The 22,442-nt window shown below is 43.3% G+C and overlaps 1 protein-coding gene across 5 annotated transcripts; it reads left to right on the top strand.

Annotated features, from left to right (window-relative positions):
• Nucleotides 1-531: 531 nt before the first annotated feature.
• Nucleotides 532-21,109, top strand: CSE1L (chromosome segregation 1 like). Of its 5 annotated transcripts, none has more exons than XM_030231879.2 (26): nucleotides 549-650; nucleotides 2,441-2,577; nucleotides 2,803-2,898; nucleotides 3,425-3,567; nucleotides 4,383-4,484; nucleotides 4,894-5,039; nucleotides 5,330-5,420; nucleotides 5,682-5,789; nucleotides 6,681-6,773; nucleotides 7,992-8,159; nucleotides 8,254-8,383; nucleotides 9,058-9,123; nucleotides 10,712-10,914; nucleotides 11,896-11,980; nucleotides 12,704-12,765; nucleotides 13,520-13,656; nucleotides 13,813-13,916; nucleotides 14,513-14,610; nucleotides 15,488-15,638; nucleotides 16,137-16,345; nucleotides 16,857-16,954; nucleotides 17,162-17,247; nucleotides 18,322-18,403; nucleotides 18,840-18,986; nucleotides 19,789-20,020; nucleotides 20,586-21,109. In XM_030231879.2, the coding sequence occupies exons 2-26, from the start codon at nucleotides 2,574-2,576 to the stop codon at nucleotides 20,673-20,675; spliced, it is 2,931 nt and encodes a 976-aa protein (XP_030087739.1). In that variant the 5' UTR covers nucleotides 549-650; nucleotides 2,441-2,573; the 3' UTR covers nucleotides 20,676-21,109. The 5 variants fall into 5 exon arrangements, with proteins under 5 accessions (XP_030087741.1, XP_030087739.1, XP_050837940.1 ...); XM_050981983.1 differs by lacking the exon at nucleotides 549-650 and adding an exon at nucleotides 1,033-1,344; XM_030231881.2 differs by lacking the exon at nucleotides 2,441-2,577 and having other exon boundaries at nucleotides 532-650.
• The last annotated feature ends 1,333 nt before the right edge of the window (nucleotides 21,110-22,442 follow it).

The raw sequence follows: 22,442 nt of genomic DNA, 5'->3' as shown, positions 1-22,442 counted from the left end.
GCTCCGGCCTGGCCCGGTTCGCTCTCGCCCCCGTTCCGGGGCTCCGGCCTGGCCCGGTTCGCTCTCGCTCCCGCTCCGGGGCTGCGGCCTGGCCCGGTTCGCTCTCGCCCCCGCTCCGGGGCTCCGGCCTGGCCCGGTTCGCTCTCGCCCCCGCTCCGGGGCTCCGGCCTGGCCCGGTTCGCTCTCGCCCCCGCTCCGGGGCTCCGGCCTGGCCCGGTTCGCTCTCGCCCCCGCTCCGGGGCTCCGGCCTGGCCCGGTTCGCTCTCGCCCCCGCTCCGGGGCTCCGGCCTGGCCCGGTTCGCTCTCGCCCCCGCTCCGGGGCTCCGGCCTGGTCCGGTTCGCTCTCGCCCCCGCTCCGGGGCTCGGGGCGGGGCTCGGCCGCCGCGCTACGAGAGGCGCCGCGGGGCCTTGTGGGAAGGGCCCAGCCATTGGCCGCCGCCCATTGGGCGCGGTGCGGATTGGCTGCCGGCGGCGCGCCCGGAGCCGACACGGGCGCTGATTGGCCGGGCGGCAGCGCGATGTCACCGCCCCGCGCGATGCGGTCACGGAGCCGCCGCCGCGCCCTCGCCCGGCGGTTTGAATGTGAAGCGCAGCCGGAGCGTTCGGAGCCGCCGCTGCCACCGCCGCCGCTGCCGGGGGGGAGCCGCCAGGTAAGGCCGGGACGCGCTGCTCCGCACGACGATAGGGCTGGGGCCGCCCCGTGCACCGGCAGCACCGCGGCCGCCCGCGTGCCAACTCCGCGCTGCGCTCGGCGCTGGGCCCGCAGCGCGGCCACAGGCGCAGCGCACCATGCTGGGCCCTTCCGCCCGCCTCTCGCGGTCCGCGATTGGTTCGAGCCCGCTGTGCCTGCACAGTCCGCGCCTGTCATTGGCTGCGGTAGCTGCCAGTCCCGGTTGCCGCGGGGGAGGGGGACCGAGTTAGTCTGAGGGTTCCGAAGCCGCTCGAGATCTCGGCCGGCCCCGGCCCCGCCGCTTCTCACGGCCCCGCCCGACCCGGCCCGGCCCGGCCCGGCGGGGCCGCCGCAGGAGGCTGCACCAGCGGAGCAGGCGCGGTCCGGCGTCGGGACAGGCGGAGCCGCCCCGACCCTTCCGCGGGAGGGCGCGGGGCCGGTCCCCGCCGCGGGGTCGCGGGCTGCTCCGGCACGGCCTCGCCCCGCGGTTCGCGGGAGCGGCAGGAGCGGGGCCTGTCCCGCTGCCGCCGGCCCTGGCGCTGCTGTCCCAGGCCCGCGCTCTGGGGAAGCGGGAAATGCCCCCGGGATCCTCCGAGCCCTGCCAGGATGGCTTTTCCCGTCGGATCTGGGTCCTGAGCGTTCTTCGGCACGGGGAGGTGTTCGGGCAGTGCTGGGTGAGGGATGCGCTGGTGTGAAGCTCTTCCGGTCCGAGCCCCAGGGGCACGGCCGCGTTCTGCTGGGTTCGGGTTTCTTTGTAAGTGGTCTGCGTTAATTTGACTGAAGTCGGTGATGTATTAAGCACGCTTTATGGGTTTTCTGAGGCCTTTTCTGCAGACACATGCTACAACCCAACACAAAGCTGTCACTCCAGCTAAAGTACCACCAATGTTTTTCGTGCTAGAAAACAAACATGAAGAGCTAGAGGAAGAGAAGGAAATAAGCATATGTAGGTAACAGATCAAAATATGTTGGTGGGTGTGAATTGGTGAACAAGACTATGGACAAGTAAACCCCAAAACCACAGGGAAACGTGGAAGAGGACTGTTCAGATAGATTCTTACTTCTTGCAAAATATGTTAGGATCTGATTTGTTTATTAACATTCATTTAATTTAAGACGATACTGCTGCTGTCTTTTTAAATTATATAGACGGCATAACTGACATAAAAATTGTGTCATTAAAACTCACTGCCTTTGCAAGCATTCTTATACAGAACTGTTTATTGCACTGGTGATCAGCACGAAACAACTCCAAAGCAGGACAGGTAAATTTCAGTCAATTGCACTAAATAGAATCTCCAGAGGAAAAATGGAAACATTTCCTTCCTCGCAACCTTTGTAGGGATTGAACTATGCTGGTGGTGGTGGGAAGGATGGGCAGGATTGATGATGATGTCCAGAGGAACATCTCCATTAAAGCACATCTTACTGTCATTGTATTGCTGTAATTTTAATTATTCCAGTGCAGGCCGTGAAGTAAATATATAACTGTGGTACAGATAAGAATATGTGTGGGAGGATTACTAGAGAAGAGCAATATGGACTTATTGCAGAATTATTCTGTAAAAAGTATTGCATTTAAATTAGCTCCCACCCTAGTCTGAACTAATTTTACAGGGAGGATAAACTAACTGGCTTTGCGCAGTCTTTTGTCTCTTTTTTAAAAAAGTATTTTCTTCTGAGATTTTTCTTTATTAAGGAGGTTTTGATTTTTTTAAAAAGCTTTGACTCTTCAACACACTTTGAATTGTTTTGTTTACAATTATGTAGGGCAGGACTGTTCAGCTGTTTCAGTCAGGAGCAGTTTCTGGGGCTGGCAGCAGAACAAAAGCAGAGCCAAGTTCCTGTTGTCCTGAAAGGGCAGGAGATCATCTTTTGGCTGTACCTGGTTCATGTCTGCAGGATGCGTAAGCTTTTTCTGGACTTTGGGGTCCATAAACCAGACACTAGCAGTTACCTGTAGCTTGAGAAGGGGGATGTTTGCTGTGCCTGGTGCACCCTGGTTGGGACTGTGCTTGTGAGGTGTTGTCCAAAAGAGCTGCTCTTGCTTCTCGGGGATCTGGTTTTAGATGGGTAGCTTTAGGATAGATTTTCTGATCTCTGGTTGTAACAAAACTACTTGTGGATTTTAGGTTCTGCCAAAATGGAGCTCAGTGATGCCAATTTACAAACTTTAACTGAATATCTAAAGAAAACACTAGATCCAGATCCTGCCATAAGGCGTCCTGGTAAGTGATTCTCACGATTGAGAACAAAAAAGTTCTGTTTCTTTTTGTCTCTCCTGTCTCTGTGTACTAAACTTCAGTGGATATTTATGCAATAACCTCTTTACAGAAGTTCTCAATATCCATTTAAAATGAAACCCCCCAAAAAAACTAATGAAAGGTGGATAGAAATAATTTTATCTGCTTTTTGTGATTTTGTTTTTCTGTATTCTTGCCCCTTTTTTTTTTTTTTTTTTGCACTGTTGTTATTTGAAACAGTGCTGCTGTTCCCAACAAGTGAGGATTTACTTTTCCGAGGGTGAGGAGGCAGCATTTCCCCATCCTGCTGGGGATCCAGAGCAGTTGTTGACAGCAGGAGCGGTGAGGAGCTGGGGAGCAAAGAAGCTGTGATACCTTTTGTCAGACATGTTCCTGTGAAGCTCTGGGAAGTGTTTGTGTTGGGTATCTTAAACAGACACTTGAGGAATCGTAGGATTCCCATTAGAGAAAGCAGTTGAGCTTTTGCTAACCGCAGTGTATTCCCTTACAGCGGAAAAGTTCCTTGAATCTGTGGAAGGAAGCCAGAACTATCCGCTGTTACTCTTAACGCTGCTGGAGAAATCACAGGAAAATGTCATCAAAGTTTGTGCATCTGTAACGTTCAAGAATTATATTAAAAGGAACTGGAGAATTGTAGGTATTCTAGTGAGGAAGTGTGCTAAGAACTAATCATGCTTTTAAGGTACAATAAGCAGATCCACATCCCACCCAACTTAGTGTCATCTGTGAACCTACTGAGGGAGCCCTTGGTCCTCTCATCCAGATCATCAGTAAAGATATTAATCAGTACTGGCCTCAGTACTGAGCCCAGGGGAACCCCATTAGTGACTGATGGGGTATAGATAAGCATATCTTTTGAAATTGCTAACTTTTGATTTAAGTGTGTGGAAAGATGGTAAAAGGGATGTGAGAAGGGTAGTGGTACCATCAGGTTTAAGGCATCTCAAGATTGAGTGTCTCCCTGGAGGTGCTTTTCTCTTTTAACTGCTGAATAATTTCTAGGTCTCTGAACTTGAGTGCTGTCATCACAGATAATGTGACTGTCACTGCTGTCACTGGCTGGGACAAGCCACCTCATTTGTGGGGTTGGCAGAGGTGCTGTTTGGTGTGGTGGAAGAGGAGGCTTGGTTAAATGTGGGGATTTTACTGCCATGTGCACCCTCACTGCTGCTCAATTGCTGACCTGAAAAGTTACCCCTTAGGGAAGAGAAAAAAACTTCAAAGTTTTACAGAAGGATATTATTTCTTTCAGCTTTTTTCAGATACTGCTGTTCCAGATTCATTTTGACATTTAAGGCAATGTCTCTAACAGGTTTGCTTCTTAGGTTCTTCAGCATTGTAATAGTTACATAGATCAGTATAAACAGTTGGTCTCTAAAATGCTGATCGTCTCTCATTGCCTGGAGAATGCTGATATGCCCATAACTTAATTATTGTTTTCATTTTAGGTTGAGGATGAACCAAACAAAATATGTGAATCGGACAGAATAGCCATTAAAGCCAACATAGTGCCCTTGATGCTTAGCAGCCCAGAACAAATTCAAAAACAGGTAATATGTCATTCCTGGTTGTATCCATGAAACTATGGGAATATTCTAAGCATATCTAGAGGCTGTGGTTATTGACAGAGCTCAGTTCCCTTACCAGTGAGCTCAACCTTATCCAAATAACTTTGAGGTTATTGTTACAGGTACTTCTACCTACTTGAACATTTCTTTAAGATGATTACTGTGTAATCTTATAGCTAAGTTCTAACACTAGGCAGTTAAACAGTAATTCTAGAAAGTGAGACTGTGTAAGCTAAAGGTGAGATTTTTGTATTTGTGTGGAAAGTAGTAGATAATTTAATCCAGTGATTTTTGAATCGGACGAGATTAACCAGGGTTTTCTGGGATGTTGACAGCTTCTGGCATGACTGCTGTGTGCTGTTTTGTCAGTGAAGCTCCGTTTCCTTTGCAGTTAAGTGATGCCATCAGTATTATTGGGCGGGAAGACTTCCCTCAGAAGTGGCCAGACCTGCTGACAGAAATGGTGAATCGCTTCCAGAGTGGAGATTTCCACGTCATCAATGGGGTTCTGCGCACTGCCCACTCTCTATTTAAAAGGTACTGCAAATGAGGGAGTTTGTGTATGGATGGTAAAAGTTCTGTTCAGCTGGCATGTTTTACTGTTAGACTTCATTTTGGACATTTACAAAAGCCTATAGCTGTGACTTCTGCATATGTCTTTTAAGTAGTTATCAAATTATACACTTTGCAGGGTTTTGGACCATGTTGCTTAGTTCTTGTTTACTTTATTTTTTTCAAGGTTCAGCCCAAGACAAAATTCTGTGTGAATTAGTTTGGTAATAAATATGAAGACTATTCTGTTTTCATGTGTTTCTCTTACTTGTCAGGTACCGCCATGAATTTAAGTCAAATGAATTATGGACAGAGATCAAACTTGTTCTGGATGCCTTTGCTTTACCCTTGACAAATCTCTTTAAGGTATTTCTTGTTGAGTCGTTTCTAAAACAAGTTTCATGTTCTGAATTGCTTGCTGTGGATACCTGTAAAGTTAAAACTCAAGAATTGTTGTTTGAAACTCTTAAAGGGGTTCAAATTCAAGGCATAAAGTGAGACCTAACAAGACTGATAAGAGGATGAAAAATAACTGTATTTTCTTGTTTAAAAAATACATTCATGACACTTAACAATAATTTTTATTGGTGTGGGTTTTGTACTTGACAGTCTTGCATCTTTTTCTAGGCAACTATTGAACTTTGCAGCACACATGCAAATGATGCCAGTGCCCTGAAGGTTCTCTTTTCTTCTCTCATTCTAATTGCGAAGCTGTTCTACAGTTTAAATTTTCAGGTGAATCTCCTTGTTCTTGGGATAGTTTTGCTTTGTTCTGGAGAAGCTGGTGCTATAGAAATCATTTGAGGCAGCCTTTAAGGCCATGCTTTATGGCAAAAAGAAAAATCAACAGTGCGTCTGCTGAAGTAAAAGCACAGTAAGGAAGGGTTAAGACATTACCTTGGCCATGTGTAAACACAAGTTCAAGAGAGTCTGAACTGGCGCTGCTTCAAGGAGGTGTTGTATGGGGCCTCTGAGTAGGAGCTGGGAAAGGCAGGAGTCCAGTGCCTGAGTTTCTGTTCACTGTGCCCCTTTATAAATGTGCCTGTACTGACAGGAGCTGGGTCACGTAGGTGAGAGTCCATTTTGTGTAGCTCTGTGGCACTGCAGGAGCAGTAATTCTGGGAGCACTGTGGGTTGTCTGGGTTTGGAATCAGATCTACATTTTGGACATTACTAAGTGTGCTCTATGGGAAATGGTAAAAAGCTCCTTTGCTGAGGTGACATTTATTTAGTGTCTCAACATGAACGCAAGTCTGTGAAGTGCGATTGTGCCTGCATTCCTTGGGCTGCTCTTCCATAGGGGTTAGAAGAATGAGATGGTGTTAAAAAAGATTTGTGCTCTCTTGTTCTGAGAGCTCAGGGGTGATAAGGCTCATTCATTATAAAAATATGAGCTGATTAGAGCCTAAGCAACTAGTTTATTTGGGACTAGTTGTACTCCAGGGCTCTGCCAGAACAGTTTTTATTTGGGAGGAGGAAGGGGCACTGTTTCAATTTGAAGACTGTTTTCCACAGGTTACTGTCTCTCAGTAGATTATAAGGTGAATGCACTACTTCCAGTGTGGGTATGTTATCTAAGCAGTGCAGTCAGAAATTAAAATGTAGATGTATGCTTTTCTTTCACAGGATCTTCCTGAGTTTTTTGAAGATAACATGGAAACATGGATGACAAACTTTCATAGCCTTTTAACTTTAGATAATAAACTCTTGCAGACTGATGTAAGTACTGCATAAACCTCCTGGTTTGCATCTGTAGGGGAGAGGGTGGACTGACAACTTAAGTCTCATTCTGAACAATGCAGTTTTTTTGTGGGGCAAAGGAGTAGAATGACTGCAAGAAAATGGAGCTTAAGAGAAGTTGCTCTGCTGTCTAAGGAATTTGAGGTTCTTTGAGTTGTATGACAGTTACAGGTATACCCAGCTGTGCACAGAAATCAAATTACCAATACTCATCACTGAGTTGATTCTTTCAAGAATAGCTGCTGTAGTAACCTGACCATTAGCATCACAGGGCTCAGGTTTTCTGTATCTGTCAGCTGATTCTAGAAAACAGGGTATCTTAAGGAACTTGAAACAATTGAACATAGAAGGCAGGGCATCTCTTAAGTACTTCAGTATTTGTTGTCTTGGTCTAGTTAAAGAATCAGTAATTTCACTGGTGAAAGCTGATACCAGGTCAGCAAAGCTCCAGTTGTTTTTTGTGCATGTTTTCTGCATTTTAAGTGCTGATATCTTCCATCATCACAACACAGCAGTTTGCCACTTGATGGAGCCAAAACAACTCTATAAATTTCTTGACAACACATAGGGAGGCATATTAAGTGTATGTTGTGCTCTAGTTACCCTTCTGGTAAAAGAAGCTTTGCTGCTCTTTCTGTCTTGTGTCTGTGGGCAACTCCCAGCACAAGCACTCATGCAGCTGAGCTGGGACAAGCAGCAAAGCTGGAAAGTGGGGGTGGAGGGAAGAGGGGCAGACAGAACTGGGGTGGTGTTTGGTTGAGTTGTTTTTTTTAATTCCAGTTCAATTTCCCAGTTCACATTGTGGTTCCATGAACATCTGTGATCTGGGAAAGGGGAAGGAACTTCTACAACTACTCAAAGAATCATGATGTAGTGGCTTCTAAGTGTATTTTTCAATGCCTTGTATTGTCTTTTTCATATTACATTTGTAAATTAATTTTGTGTGAATTATTGTGTCTGTTTTCAAGTACACAGTGCTTGATATAAAATGTAGGTATGATTTCTAAGTTGAAAAGCAGTTTGGGTACAGATCAGCAAAATACAGTAGTTCTAGGGACAATGAGGGGGATTTCTTTCACTTGTTCAGGACATGGTAAAACGGTGATCTAAATATTTAATGTAAATACATTGAAACTTCCAAACCTCAACGCTACTTAACCATTAGATGTTTGAGTTCTTCGTTTTGTTTTATGTGAGGATGAAGAGGAAGCTGGATTGCTGGAGCTCTTGAAATCACAAATTTGTGATAATGCTGCTTTATATGCTCAAAAATATGATGAAGAATTCCAGCCCTACCTGCCACGCTTTGTAACAGCAATCTGGAATCTGTTAGTCACAACCGGCCAGGAAGTGAAGTATGACTTGGTGAGTTGCTATAATCTGATCTTGTCAAGTTTAATAATAAATCATAAATGGATCAGTCGTGCTAAGGGTTTGCTTTCTGTTTGTGGTGCTATAGCTGGTCAGTAACGCGATCCAGTTTCTGGCCTCAGTTTGTGAGAGACCACATTACAAGCATCTGTTTGAAGACCAGAATACGTTGACAAGCATCTGTGAAAAAGTTATTGTTCCCAATATGGAATTTAGAGGTAACTTTTCGAGACTTAAATTTTGAAAAACACAACAAAAATCTAACTAATTATCATGACGTGTTGCTTTGCAGGACTAAGAATTGAGAATTCCCTCTTGTGTACCTTAGTGCTAGATTCAAACCCAAGTTTCTGCAGCAGATTGCTGTCCTGTGGGCTTTGTAGAGTTGTATGAATATACCTAACTTTTCATATTGAAATCCCAGGAAGTCTAGGTCGTGTGCCACCAATAAATTTCTACAATTAAAGTGAGTATCTGAGTAATTCAAGGAGCCTAAATAGGTAGAAATATCAGGCCTACAAAGTTGTAGTGTTCAGTTTTCCAGGGTTTGATTCTTATACTGATCCTCTATTTAAAATGCAGTGAAAATATATTGCAGTGATAAGAAGATTCTCTCTCTTAAGTCTATGACTCTGAAAGCCTCTTCAAATACACCTGGTGTTGAATATGTGTTGAGGTTTTTCTTAGAATCAATACATCAGCCCATGGGTATGAAACACTAATTTGTGGTACAGAAGCTAAACAGCCTAGTCTGGCTGGATATTTCTGGTTCATTAATATTAATGTTAAAGAAAGATCCTTGGAAGAAATAGCATCTTAATAATGATACATCCTTTTACTATAAAAAACAGAGACTTCAGTACTTCAACTTCCATGTATTTTGTGTTTTCAGCGGCTGATGAAGAAGCATTTGAAGATAATTCTGAAGAGTATATAAGAAGGGATTTGGAAGGATCTGGTAATCCACAGATTTATACTAAGAATACTTGGTCTTTAAATATACCTCTAAAGAGCTGAAGCAATTTACTGAAGCTTTTATAACTTCATTTTGAAATTGAGAAGGTTTCCACACACCCCCCGCCCAGCTGGATTTTATCCAGTCTGTGATCAAGCCTACTGTCACGATATGCTTGTCACAGTGTCTTACTGGTTTGAACAATGTTTTTATAGGACTTTTTCCTTAATTGGATTGGTATGTCTTCTGCACTGCCCCCATTCTCATTTCTGCAAATACAGCCTGTAAGTCAATGCTGAGTAGTAGCCAGTTGTGTAGTTCCTGTGTGTGGAGTTTTAAGTAACAGGGAGAGACTTTTGATGTTGAGGATGAAAATCTGCCTGGGGTTGCACACAAACTATGCTCGGGCCAGCTGGCCAGCAGCCAGGCTGGGACGTGGCATGTGTTCAGAGCAGTGCCTGCCCTGGGACATGGCTGTGCCAGCCCAGCTGGGGGAGGCTGTGCTCTGCAGCCAGGCCAGAGCCCGAGTGAGCCAAACCTGGCTCTGTGTGACAGGGCTTGCCACCAGCAGTTCACTGACAGACACTTTTTGGAAGCAATGGCATTTCGTAATTGAAGAGATTACTGTATGCTTGCAGTGGTGGAGAAAATTTTTATTTTTATTTTTATTTTTATTTTTATTTTTATTTTTATTTTTATTTTTATTTTTATTTTTATTTTTATTTTTATTTTTATTTTTATTAGTGGATGAGAAATCCTTATCCAGGATTGGCTGCCTTTTAGGTATTTGTGAAGTTTTAAAAAAAAAATCTGTCAGTTGTAGTGGGCCAATAGCTGGCTTTGCTCCGGCCTGCTGCAGTCTGATGGGGGTGAGAGATGGAAGGGTGAAAGTGAAAAGACTCATGGATAAAGACAATTTAAGTGAAAGAAAGAGGAAGGAAAGGGGAGAGAAGTTAGTGACTAACCATTTCCCACAGGCAGACTTTTGCCCAGCCTGTCCCTGAGCAATGGCTCCTTCCCCCAGAGCCGCACCCCTCAGTTTTTATTGTTGAACATGTCATACAGCATGGAATGTCCTGCTGGTCAGTTTGGATTAGCTGCCCAGGTTGTCCTCTCCCAGCTCCTTGCCTGCCCCAAACTACTAACTGGGAAGGCAAAGCAGGAGGAAGAAGAAGCCCTGACACTGTGACAGTGCTCTTCAGCAGCAGCCAAGCCCTGGGTGTTACCAGCAGCTTCAGTCATTGGTACAAAACACAGCACCAAATGGGCCACTAGGGCAAAAATTAGCTCCCTCCCTCCCAGCCAGAGCCAGTACCTTTGGGTACATGATGTCCAGCCAGTACCAGCTCCCTGCATGCCTGCTGCCACTGCTCAGGGGCAGGTGTCCCTTCTCCTTGGCGTACAAGTAGTCCAGCTGTGACAGTAAATAAAAGGCTTACAGGTGGTCTTACACAGCAGTGTGGAGGGTTGCAATAATTAACATGGGGTGTGGCTGTAACTTGAGAAGCTGTTACTGTTTCGTTTATTTTGTTTATTAATATGAAAAGCTGTCTGCTTTCTCTTATCCTAAGAATCTTTGATTCTCATGCAGATATTGACACCAGGCGCAGAGCAGCTTGTGATCTGGTCAGAGGCTTGTGCAAATTTTTTGAAGGACCTGTAACAGGGATTTTTTCTGGATATGTTAATTCTATGCTGCAAGAATATGCAAAGAATCCATCTGTTAACTGGAAGCACAAAGATGCAGCTATTTACCTTGTAACATCTTTGGCATCCAAAGCTCAGACACAGAAGGTACTTGTACATTTTATTCATTGTAACCTGTCTGCATTCAGATATTACTGTGCAGATGAGGCCTGAGTTCGTTCAGAAAGGGAGTAACTGTGTGTGCAGTAGTTCACCTTGATGAGATGAAAAGCTGCCCTTTAGATGATCCTATCACAGTTGGTGCTGTCTGACCTTCAGGTAGATGGGGCACAGTGTGGCCCTGTGGCAGGCCTGACTGGCACGTGGCATCCAGCCAGACAAAGAAATAAAAGTGCCTCAACTCTGGAGCCTCTGAGCTCTGAGTGGTCCTGAGGCACTCAGGAAGCCATGGAAGGCAAATTGAGCTTTACAGAAGATGATCAGATGTGTCAAGCAGACTAAAAGGAATTTAAATGGTTCTTGGAGTTCTTGATATTTCCCAATATTTCCTGTGACTTGAATGTTGGATTTGTGAATGGCGTGTGAATGCTAATGATGGCTGGAAATGGATCTCATTACTTGCTGATAGGGTGGAGACGCTGAAAAAGCACAGCTGAGCTAACCTGTATTTGGAAACAGGAGCATTGTATCAAATGTCCTATAGAACAAGTTTAGATGTACTACTAGATATTTTAAATGCTGTTACCATTCAAATCTCAGTGTCTTTACAAGGCAGATTTGAGGGAAACACAGTAAAATGTGTACATCATTTTATGCAATTTTGCTGAAGGTTCTCAGTCTTTTCCTGAAGCCAGGTGTATACTGCTGCCCAGCAGTTGTTAGTGATGCGTAATGGGAACCAGTCTGGTAGCATGTGGGAAACTGCAAAGTTTGTGTCTTTTTCTATGCTTTTTAATGGCAAATATGGACTAATTTAGAACACTTGAAAAATCTCCATCTAAAAATCTTGGTTTAAAAAGAGGTTGCATTTTTTGTAAGAGAAAACTAATAGTAATTTTTTAAAATAAGTAAGAAAACTAGCAGTTTTGTGTCAGCATGTAAAAGTAAGAGTTGCTTTTCTTCTTCCAGCATGGCATAACACAGGCCAATGAACTCGTTAATCTGACAGAATTCTTTGTGAATCACATTCAACCTGACTTAAAGTCTGCTACTGGTAAGTTGATGTTAATTTTGGTAGGGTATTTTTGTGATGTATCATAACCTTGACAGTGACCATTGTTTGTGAAGTCTCCAAGCACTCCTTTATCAGCAGAATCTCTGGGGCAGGCTCTTAACACCTGGCACAGAGTAATTAATTTTTTTTTGGCCAGCAGTGAAGGAGGTCTTGCAGCAAGGTGCCACCTTACCACCTGCTCTCTTCAAGATCAGGGCATGTATACACATGGTTGCTATCAGCTACCTGTTTAAACTTGTTGAATCAAAGTAATTTGATTTCTGTATTTGAGACCTTATGGTAAACTTCTATGCTCTACAAAACCCTGAGAACTTAAATACTGAGGCCCTATTGATGAGGTTGTGGATGTCTAGATTTAAACCACGTGGTTTATTTTACACTTTAACAATTATCTTACTACAGCTGAAGCATAGTGGGTTATTTTGAAATGTGTCATTGCAGGCTGCTATTGAAATTGAAACCAGAAGATTAATTTCATCTGAGCTGGACTGTACTTTTAATGGTACTGGGATGTGATTTGTACCTAAAACTGATATTCAGTGCCCATGCGAAAGTGTAGGAACTAAGAAATGTAGAAAAACATTGTATTATTTTCTACAGGGGAAAATTATTACGTAGAGTCAAGTGACACTTGTGTGTATACTACGTGTTCAGTAATCACATGAGGAGTGTCAATGAAGTTTGCATTTTTTTCTATTTCAGTGAATGAATTCCCTGTGCTAAAAGCAGATGGTATCAAATATATCATGATTTTTAGAAACCAAGTAAGTTTTTCTTTCACTCTTATGGAAAAACATATTGTAGGTTGTTGCTTTATACTTGCCAAGTCTAATTTATTGCACTTGGCCATATGCTAACTCAACAGGTGTTTGATAGTCATATACAATACTTCATGCTGAATTTTTAGTTTAGAAAGTAAATGATATTGTTATAAATATCCAATTAACATGTAGTCTATATGCTCTCCATATGCTGTGGGAACATCGAATATCTTAGCTGCTTAATTTTGTGATGCACTCAGATGTTTCCAAGTCAGTGTTAGTTCAAATACCCTTGATTTGCTTGTATCGTTGCAGATGTTGTAACAGAGTACAGCAGTTTTGTCCTTAATATTTTCTGATTCATGAGATAGGGTGAGAAAATATGTTGCATATTATTCTAAATTCTGGATTACATTTAATAATTTCTTATTAAATATATGTGATACAAGGTTTTTTTTTAAACCTTGATATTTTTAATTACCTATTAATACAGAGTAAAATGGAAAGGGAAATATACATTAGGATTGTCTGCACTTACTGCTAATTCAATGTACCACTGGTGTTCAGGGGAAGTATACAAGCCATGACAGAAGTAGGTACCTCCTGGTTGTCAAGATGTGAAGGAGCAACAGGAGGAGCCTCCCAAGATACCTCCCTCTGCCAAGCTCTGCATGTCACTGATGAGCTTGGCTGTGCTCTAGAGTTGAACCATCTGTATTTTTTAACATACTTATGATTTGTTGCTATACTTTTGTAGGTACCAAAAGAACAACTGCTGGTGTCTATTCCTCTCTTAATCAATCATCTCCAAGCAGAAAGTATTGTGGTCCATACCTATGCAGCCCATGCTCTTGAAAGACTGTTTACCATGAGAGGGACAAATAATACTACCCTGTAAGTTTTCAAGCAGAAATAAATTCATTGCTAATAGATTTTGTGTATTAAGGATGAGAAATTCCTGTAGGGATCCTTTGTGTCATATATTATGGTATTGTATAAGGCTTGAAGTTTGTGACTCTCATCGTTGAAGAGCTGTGTTTCATTTAACAGCATTACAGCTGCAGAGATGGCACCGTTTGTAGAAGTGCTGTTAACAAACCTTTTCAAAGCTCTGACACTTCCTGGCTCATCTGAAAATGAATACATTATGAAAGGTAAATGCCTAATGAGTCCTGCAATATAAGAATAACTTGGTTAACTTGAGGTAAAGGCTTACAGTTACAGGTTCCTGACATCTTTATTTGCAAAACCTATTTTATGCAAATGTTGAAGAGTCTGCAGTTGCTTACCAGGCTGTGTCAAGTCTTCTTCAGGGTACCAAGGAGAAACACTAAACATAATGGTACTAAGTTATTTTTTAATGGTAGTCCTGTAGTCAGGACAGCTCCCTGGACAGTGTCAGGGGAAGATCTGAGGAGTCTGGTCATGGGGAGGACATGTGGTCATGGCTAGTGAAAGGATAGATCTCATCATGGCTAAGGGGATGCTGAGATCTGAGACTTGCCCAGGGCAAGTGATGGCCTCTGTAAAGTTACTTGATATCCTGTGTTCATCTCTAGAATGAGAATAAGAAGGGTTTGTTTTATGCTTTGTCACAATTAGAGATTGAATGTTCTTGCAGCAGGTGCTCTTTGTTCTGTACCTAATTCCTTTGGATCCTATATTAACAGTAAAAGGTGAAGGATTTAGGCATATGTTGAGTAGCAGTGTATTTTGTCTTCAGAAGCTAAAATTTTCCATTTATTTGCAGCCATCATGAGAAGTTTTTCTCTACTGCAGGAGTCCATAATTCCATACATCCCTTCTGTCATCACACAGCTCACACAGAAACTGCTGGCTGTCAGTAAGGTAAAGAAACAGAGCAAAAGGGTCACCTTTTACCTTTTAGAGAAGTCCTGCTGAGGACTTAAGTCCTGTTGGTGGTGTTCTGTTAGAATACTCTAAATAGTTCAGTATTTTCTGATGCAAATAATTTGAAACAGCATTCCAGTGAGGTACTGACTTCCTTTTAGAACATATTCTCAGATCATTCTTCCTGCTCTCATTCTTCTGCTCCTGATCTGAAATTTAGCAGCATCATATGAAGAGCAGCATACAGCTCTTTCTGTAATACTAGTTTGTTGTAGTATAAATGCTTGCTTGTGCAGAGGCCACCTGTACAATAATTGGTTTTATCACAACTCCTGTATTCTTTGCCCATGAAACTTCTGAAGCTAATAATAATTGACATTGAAATGTGGGATTGAATTAAATAAATTCTCCTTCTGCTTTCGGTGGGTAAAATTCTATTAGTTTTTTATTTAGACTTGTCAAATTCGTAACCATTGACAGTAGGGAATGCCTTAGAATACCTTCATTGATTGTCCAGAAAACTACTTCTCTGTACAGTTTAAACTCAGCTGCTTCTTATAAGGAATATTCAATAGAGAATTGCCTGGACACTTGAAAGATGAAAAAATAATCTTTTTCCAGTTTTTGTTCTGTGGTCTTTTAACTGTTTGGTAGTTAATATAGAGCTTCTAAAAAACACTTGCTACAGAAAACCCCTCTCCTTTATGGAATTAATTTCGTAAGCAACTTATGTATATTAATACACAAGTTACAAGTATCCCTAGTCTGAAATGCTACTCTATTTAGTCTTCAGTTGAAAAAAATACATATTTAGTAAAATAAGTGACTTGTCTGCAAGTTTGGGTTGATTTATCTGTTTACAACTTGTTTTCAGAATCCCAGCAAACCTCACTTTAACCATTATATGTTTGAGTCAATCTGCTTGTCAATAAGGATAACGTGCAAGGCAAACCCAGAGGCAGTGGGGAGCTTTGAGGAGGCTTTGTTCCTGGTGTTCACAGAGATCCTGCAGAATGATGTGCAAGGTAAGGATAGTCAGTGAGTGCCTGTGCTTTCTCCTCTGGGGTTGGCTTCTAGGATGGCTTTTTTTATGGCAGGCTTTTTGTAGCGCAGGAAATTCAAGGGGAGAAACAACATTTTCACAGTCTGAAAGAGTTTAGATTGTTCCTTAGGGTACATCAACAGCATTCACTTATTTTAAATTGCATTCTTAAAATACGTAGCAATCACTACTCCAAAGCCTCTTAATATTATTCTTAATTCCTGTTGCCTTTTTTCTAGTAGTTTGTTTTTTTTATGTTCTGAAACCATTAACGGGTAGATGAAATAGAATGTGTATAGATGCAATGCTTGCTAATTTTTGGAATAATTACATTTGGGAAGGTATGTTTCTTCAGAGTTTTAGTTATTGAAATCTTTGTGATAATATCTAAATTGTGGGTTCAATCCATAGTTATGTGCTTTCTGGGAACTGACAGTGACCGTGTTGTCTGACTTTGTAAATGTCATCGTTTCTCTTCCAGAGTTCATTCCCTATGTGTTTCAAGTGATGTCACTACTTCTAGAAATGCATAAAAATGAAATCCCATCATCTTATATGGCATTGTTTCCCCATCTGCTCCAGCCAGTTCTCTGGGAGAGGACAGGAAACATTCCCCCTCTGGTCAGGCTGCTGCAGGCTTACCTGGAGCGGGGTGCCAGCACCATTGCCAGCGCTGCCGCCGACAAAATCGTGAGTTCCTGGGGCAGAGTCACAGTGTTGGCCTGGAGACGTGGTGATCTGAGGTTCCAGATTGTGAGGAACTCCAGCAAACAGCTGGATTTGTGCAGAGTTTGGTGCTTACTTACAAAGACAGACTAAAACTTTGAATGTAGCTTTTTGGGTGTTTTTCTATTACGTGGATAAGATGAATTCTAGGCTATTATGCTTTCAACTGAGATGAAAAATTCCTGCTTTTAATTCTTGCAAGCAGGTAAGTTTCCACAGTTTTCTTGTCTTGTTTGCCTCATGTTAAACATGTGCATAATGAGAGCTCTCAGGTTCTGTTCAGAACAGTCTTGAGAAGAGTGAGTGAGAAGAAGCCAAAATGTGTCTTCCTTGGCCTGAACCATAAAACTGAATCCTGGCTTAGGTTATGAAGGCTTTTGCCATGGTGTATGCGTTAGGTGGTAATGGTCAATTTTCTTGTAGGGTCACGTATGAAGAATTGTTGTCTAGGATTTTATATCTGCTTTTCTTGCAGCCTGGATTGTTAGGTGTGTTCCAGAAGTTGATTGCCTCTAAAGCTAATGATCATCAAGGGTTCTATCTTCTAAACAGTATCATTGAGCATATGCCTCCGTGAGTATGAGCTGAAATCACATTTAAAGCTAACTTCTGTAGACTTTAATTATGAAGTGTATGAACATGCCAAATGCTCATTTTTAACAACTGAAAACATCATGTTTTTCAGTCAGATAGATTTGAACAATTCTATAAATGCTTTCTGTGAGCTGACATTAGTAAAATCCTAGTGTGAATTGAATAACTATCCTTTTAAATTTCCAGTGAATCAGTTGACCAGTACAGGAAACAGATCTTCATTCTGCTATTCCAAAGACTTCAAAATTCCAAAACAACAAAATTTATCAAAAGTAAGTTCCTTGCTCTGTGGAAAGGTCTGGTGGCAGCAGCAGTTCAGAGGTGCAGCTGTGCAGAACAGGTGTCCTGTCGCGCCCTGCGGATTCGCGCACGGAGGGACCCTGCTGACTCCTAGGACTTGTGCAAATCATTTGTCATCAAGAGGGGTGTATGGGGCAGTCACCATAGCAGGTGACACTTCATGAAAGTGAGGGAATGGAATTAAAATAATGAACAGGACTTGCGTATTTCTCTTCCTTTCCTAGTGTATGATGCCTTTATTGAAAATGCCTCCTTTAATCTCCAGCCAAGAGCAGCAAACTTTCCCTCTCGTGCAGCACAGCAATACTGACCACACATCCTGTAGTTACCTGTAGTTGTGTGTTAGTGCTGTGAAATATTCCCATGCTTGTGTCATTTTGGCCTTAGTATGACTAAATTTATTGATAAGGTTTTATGTTAAACTGGCAAAGCTGTGACAGATTATTGCAATACATATTCTGGTTCTTCATGCTATCATAAGAAGATTGTCACAGTTATTAAATTATTTTAATGATACTATCAGTGCCCAAATTATGCAGTGTCCATTACTTAGCCCTATAAAATCTGGCTAATGCCAACTGATAGGAACAAGAAGTATAAGGTTGCTTATAATGGTCTTCCACAAATAAAGTTGAAGTGCTGCTTTTAATATACTGCACCTGTGCAAAGGGGCTCATACCTCACCTCAGAGTCTGCATTGTGTGAAGCTTTCTGCTAAAAGTACAGTTTTTGGAAGCGTTTCTTTGGTTCCTGATCTGAAAAAAAATGCATAAATGGCTTTTCTAATGTCTTTTTATAACTGCTATAAGGGAAAAAGGAATAACTCTTGTCTTGTTCTACCACCCTGTTTGTGTTGTGGTATGTGAAAAGCTCATTTTTTACACAAATTTCAAGGCAGCAAGTTCACATACTTTACTTAAACTGAACACATATAAAAACTGCTGTTTGTATCCCCTTGAAAAACATGGAATGTATTTTGCTGCTGACTCTAAAGCTATTCTTTTGTTTTCATGTTAAGTTTTATTTTGTCTTTTTTCTTGTTACAGGTTTCCTTGTCTTCATTAACTTGTATTGTGTAAGATATGGGGCATTAGCTCTGCAAGAAATATTTGACAGCATACAGCCAAAGTTAGTATGTTTTGTTGGTTTGGGTTATATTTAATATGGCTGTGTTATTTTTATCCTTTAAAGTAAGGCAGAGTTGTCTGTTTAGCTAGACTATCAGACTACATTTATCACTAATTTGAGTGGCCAAATGTTTCTCTTAATGTGGTTCATTTATTTGTGTAGAAAGTCTTCTTTTTTTCTGAATTTCTGACCACAGTACCTCACTGGTAGTTCAAATTACTAATCTAAGAAGATTATGAAAAGGAAAGATTGATGTTTTTAGTCATTATCCTTTGTGAAAAGTTTGTATGTGCAAATGTCTACTGCAACAGGGCAGCATCTTAACAAAGTATCTGGTTGTTTCTATTCCCTAGTGATTCATATTGTTTCTGGTTCTCTTTTGTCACCATAAGGCTGATGAGGCTTTCTAATACTTTTTCTCTCAATGCCACCATAGGATGTTTGGAATGGTGTTGGAGAAAATTATAATTCCTGAAATCCAGAAAGTGTCTGGACAAGTTGAAAAGAAAATCTGTGCTGTTGGCATTACAAAAATATTAACAGAATGTCCTCCCATGATGGACACTGAGTACACCAAACTGTGGTAGGTACCACGTTTCTTCAGGTTGTGCTGGAGAGGCTGTTGGAGTTGTTGAAAATGGGAGCTCAGACCAAAATACATCCTTGTTGGAAACTCCATTGTGATCTCCTCAGACCCACAAGGCTGTTTCAGGCCTTTCATCCTGCTTCTGTTTCTCAACAAATGAAACTGTATTTTCAGAGAGGATGACAGAACTGGTTTGAGATGTTTTTGATGGAGATAGCATGCATTTGGTTAGCTGGACCTGCATTTAGGGAAATACACTGCTTTCCTCCAGCTTGTATTCTTTCTGAAAAGCTAGGACCAGTTTTGCCTTAGAGCTCTTCTAGTCAGGAGACCTGAGCATATTCATAACCTGGCAGAGAAACTGTAGTATCTTAGCTTGAGAGTGGAATTTTGGGGAAAGCTACCAAGAAGGTTTGACTGTGAACCAGTCCAGCATTCCTGGTAGTTTGAATTTGATGAGAATCACTGGATCCCAGACTAGATCCCCAAACTAGAACTTTGTTTTTATATACTCAGAGGAAAGTTGTGATCTGGAAAATCATTCTCTTTTTAGGTATGTTTCATGACAATTTGATCTGATAAATACATCCACTGCTCATGCTGTTGATAGGAGTACCCACATTATGCCTGTAAAATATTCAGACCCACAGTTTTTCTGGTCCATCATACCTTGGGCATTTACAATTTCAGTACCAAGCAAGTACCTGCAAAGGCTAAATTATAAGGGGTTCCAAATAACTTGAGCCTGCCCTACCATATTCTAAGCACTCCAGTTTTGCCCTCTCCTCTTTGCTCCCAGGATTCCTTTGCTGCAGGCCCTCATTGGGCTCTTTGAGTTGCCTGAGGATGACACGATCCCTGACGAGGAACACTTCATCGACATAGAAGATACTCCAGGCTATCAGACTGCATTCTCCCAGCTAGCCTTTGCTGGGAAGAAAGAACACGATCCTGTAGGTCAAATGGTGAACAATCCTAGAATCCATCTGGCACAGTCTCTCCACAAACTGTCTACAGCGTGCCCAGGCAGGGTAGGTGTGAGAGTCTCTGAAATATCCCTCAATTTGCCCTTGTGCACTGGCATGCTGATGCTGCATTGTGCACAGAAGAAATGCCTTCGTGAGAATGGGTCTCTTTGCTGATGTTTGATAATCAGCAAAATGAAGTAGGTCATAACTAGAATCCAAGTTCGTGCTGTGTTTTATTCTTCGTTGGAATATAGCTTTTGTAAGGATTTTCCTTAGGAGCCTTAGAAAGGCTTTATTTTCACAGCACATAATTTTGCAATAAGCTTAGATATGCCATTTTTAAAAAGAAAATTTACACACTTTATGGTCTAAAACTCATATGTGCCTTGAGTTTGGTTGCATGCACTTGTTGAATTCAGGCAGCTCATATAAAATTAGACAAGGTGAGTGTACAGTTAACTCTTTTTGCCCATAGCATGTTTGTTTCCCCCAAGATTTTGGTAAGCAAGGATTGCCTGCTGCTTTCCCTGTGGGTGACTGCTGCTCTGTGTCTGGCTTTGTACTGTGGGTGACAGCAGCAGGGGCTGCGTGCTGCGCTCACTGACACCTCTGCTCCCCTGTGCCTCAGGTTCTGTCCATGCTGAGCACCAGCCTGAACGCAGAAGCATTGCAGTATCTCCAAGGATACCTCCAGGCTGCAAGTGTGAGTCTGCTCTGAGCTGCAGAGACTCCACAAGCAAGATCAAAAGCTGGTTGTGGTATGCAGAAGGTCAACACTGACTTTTTTTATAGCAGAGCTCAGACAAAATGAAAAAGCTGCTTGAAATTGTATTGCAGATTCCATCTTGTAAAAGATAGATGTGGCTTTAAGCTGAAACTGAAGAATTTGATGGTTTGTGTACTCATAGATAAAGGTGGCTAACTTCCATTCCCAGTTTAATTTCAAGGGAATAGTCATAGCAGTTTGTTATGGGATTGATTTGAAATCTGCATCTGCAGTGTTTGGATAATATTTGGAAATGTGTGGAGAGCCCTGGCTGTAGAACCTCACTTCAGTCACTAAAATTCCTTTTCATTTTAATGTTGTCCTTTCTTTTGTCTTTCCTTAAACTTTATCTGAATTGTGAATAAATAAGAAGTACTTGTTTAAAATGCCTGTCACTGTGCTCTTAATGTTTCAGAATAATATAGTTGTTTAAAAAAAAGATGTTTTACACTTAGGATAGAATATGAAATAGTAGGACTGTGAGGGTTTTTCTTTACATAATAGTTCAGGTGCAGTGTAGGATCGTAGAGAGCAAATCTAACCCTTTGGGAGAGGAGCAGAGCTGCTGTCACTCTGGCTGCTCCTCAGCAGGCGCAGGTGCTCTGCAACAGCTCCTGCCAGTGCTGTGTACTGAGGGCAGGTGTCTTCCTTGGGAGCAGGGATCAGGCTCCAGGTGGGGTTTTCCTGCTCTGTTGAAGCTGAAGCAGTGATCTCAGAGGCAGGTCTGAGTCGGGTGTTCTCTGTGTCTCCTCATAAATGCACTGATGAGGTTTGGGGGCATCGGCGAGCTCCTGCTCCTGGCTGTTGGAGTGAGCAGGTACTGCCTGAGCCTGGCTCCAGGCCGGGCTTCCAGAGGCACAGCTCCAGTCCCGGCGTGCCCTGGGCGCTGCAGGAGTGCTCTGCCAGCTGTGTGCAGCTGTGGGCGTGCAGGAGTGCTCTGCCAGCTGTGTGCAGCTGTGGGCGCTGCAGGAGTGCTCTGCCAGCTGTGTGCAGCTGTGGGCGCTGCAGGAGTGCTCTGCCAGCTGTGTGCAGCTGTGGGCGTGCAGGAGTGCTCTGCCAGCTGTGTGCAGCTGTGGGCGTGCAGGAGTGCTCTGCCAGCTGTGTGCAGCTGTGGGCGTGCAGGAGTGCTCTGCCAGCTGTGGGCGCTGCAGGAGTGCTCTGCCAGCTGTGTGCAGCTGTGGGCGTGCAGGAGTGCTCTGCCAGCTGTGGGCGCTGCAGGAGTGCTCTGCCAGCTGTGGGCGCTGCAGGAGTGCTCTGCCAGCTGTGTGCAGCTGTGGGTGCTGCAGGAGTGCTCTGCCAGCTGTGTGCAGCTGTGCACCCGGGGCTGGAGCCTGCTGGGCCACATCTGTCCACGGGCTGCGGCAGCTCTGTGACTACCGCGATTACTTGTGGGTCTTTCGCTTTTCCTTCCCACCCGTGTTTTGAAATGTGAAATTTGGTTAAACGCTCATCCCTGCTTGCGTTGGTGACATCCGCTCTCCCTCCTGCCTCGGCCCTGCGCTGGCCCCGCTGGGTGACCGCCCCAGCAACCGCTGCGCGCGCTCGTCTCACGTTTCCTTTCCCGGAAGGCAGGGAAGCGAGGAGAACACCGGGCTGTGACGGAGCGTGGCCGCTCTCCGTGCGGGGAGGGCCGGGCGGGCACCGGGCCGGGCGGGGGCACGGGCGGGGCGGGGCCGGAAGCGACGGCGGACGCAGCGGCACCGATCGTCCCGCGCACGG

Source organism: Serinus canaria, chromosome 20 (genome assembly GCF_022539315.1).
Source record: "Serinus canaria isolate serCan28SL12 chromosome 20, serCan2020, whole genome shotgun sequence".
NCBI lineage: Eukaryota > Metazoa > Chordata > Aves > Passeriformes > Fringillidae > Serinus > Serinus canaria.
Note: the sequence above shows the minus strand (reverse complement) of the source record. Positions and strands in the feature narration are given on the sequence as shown.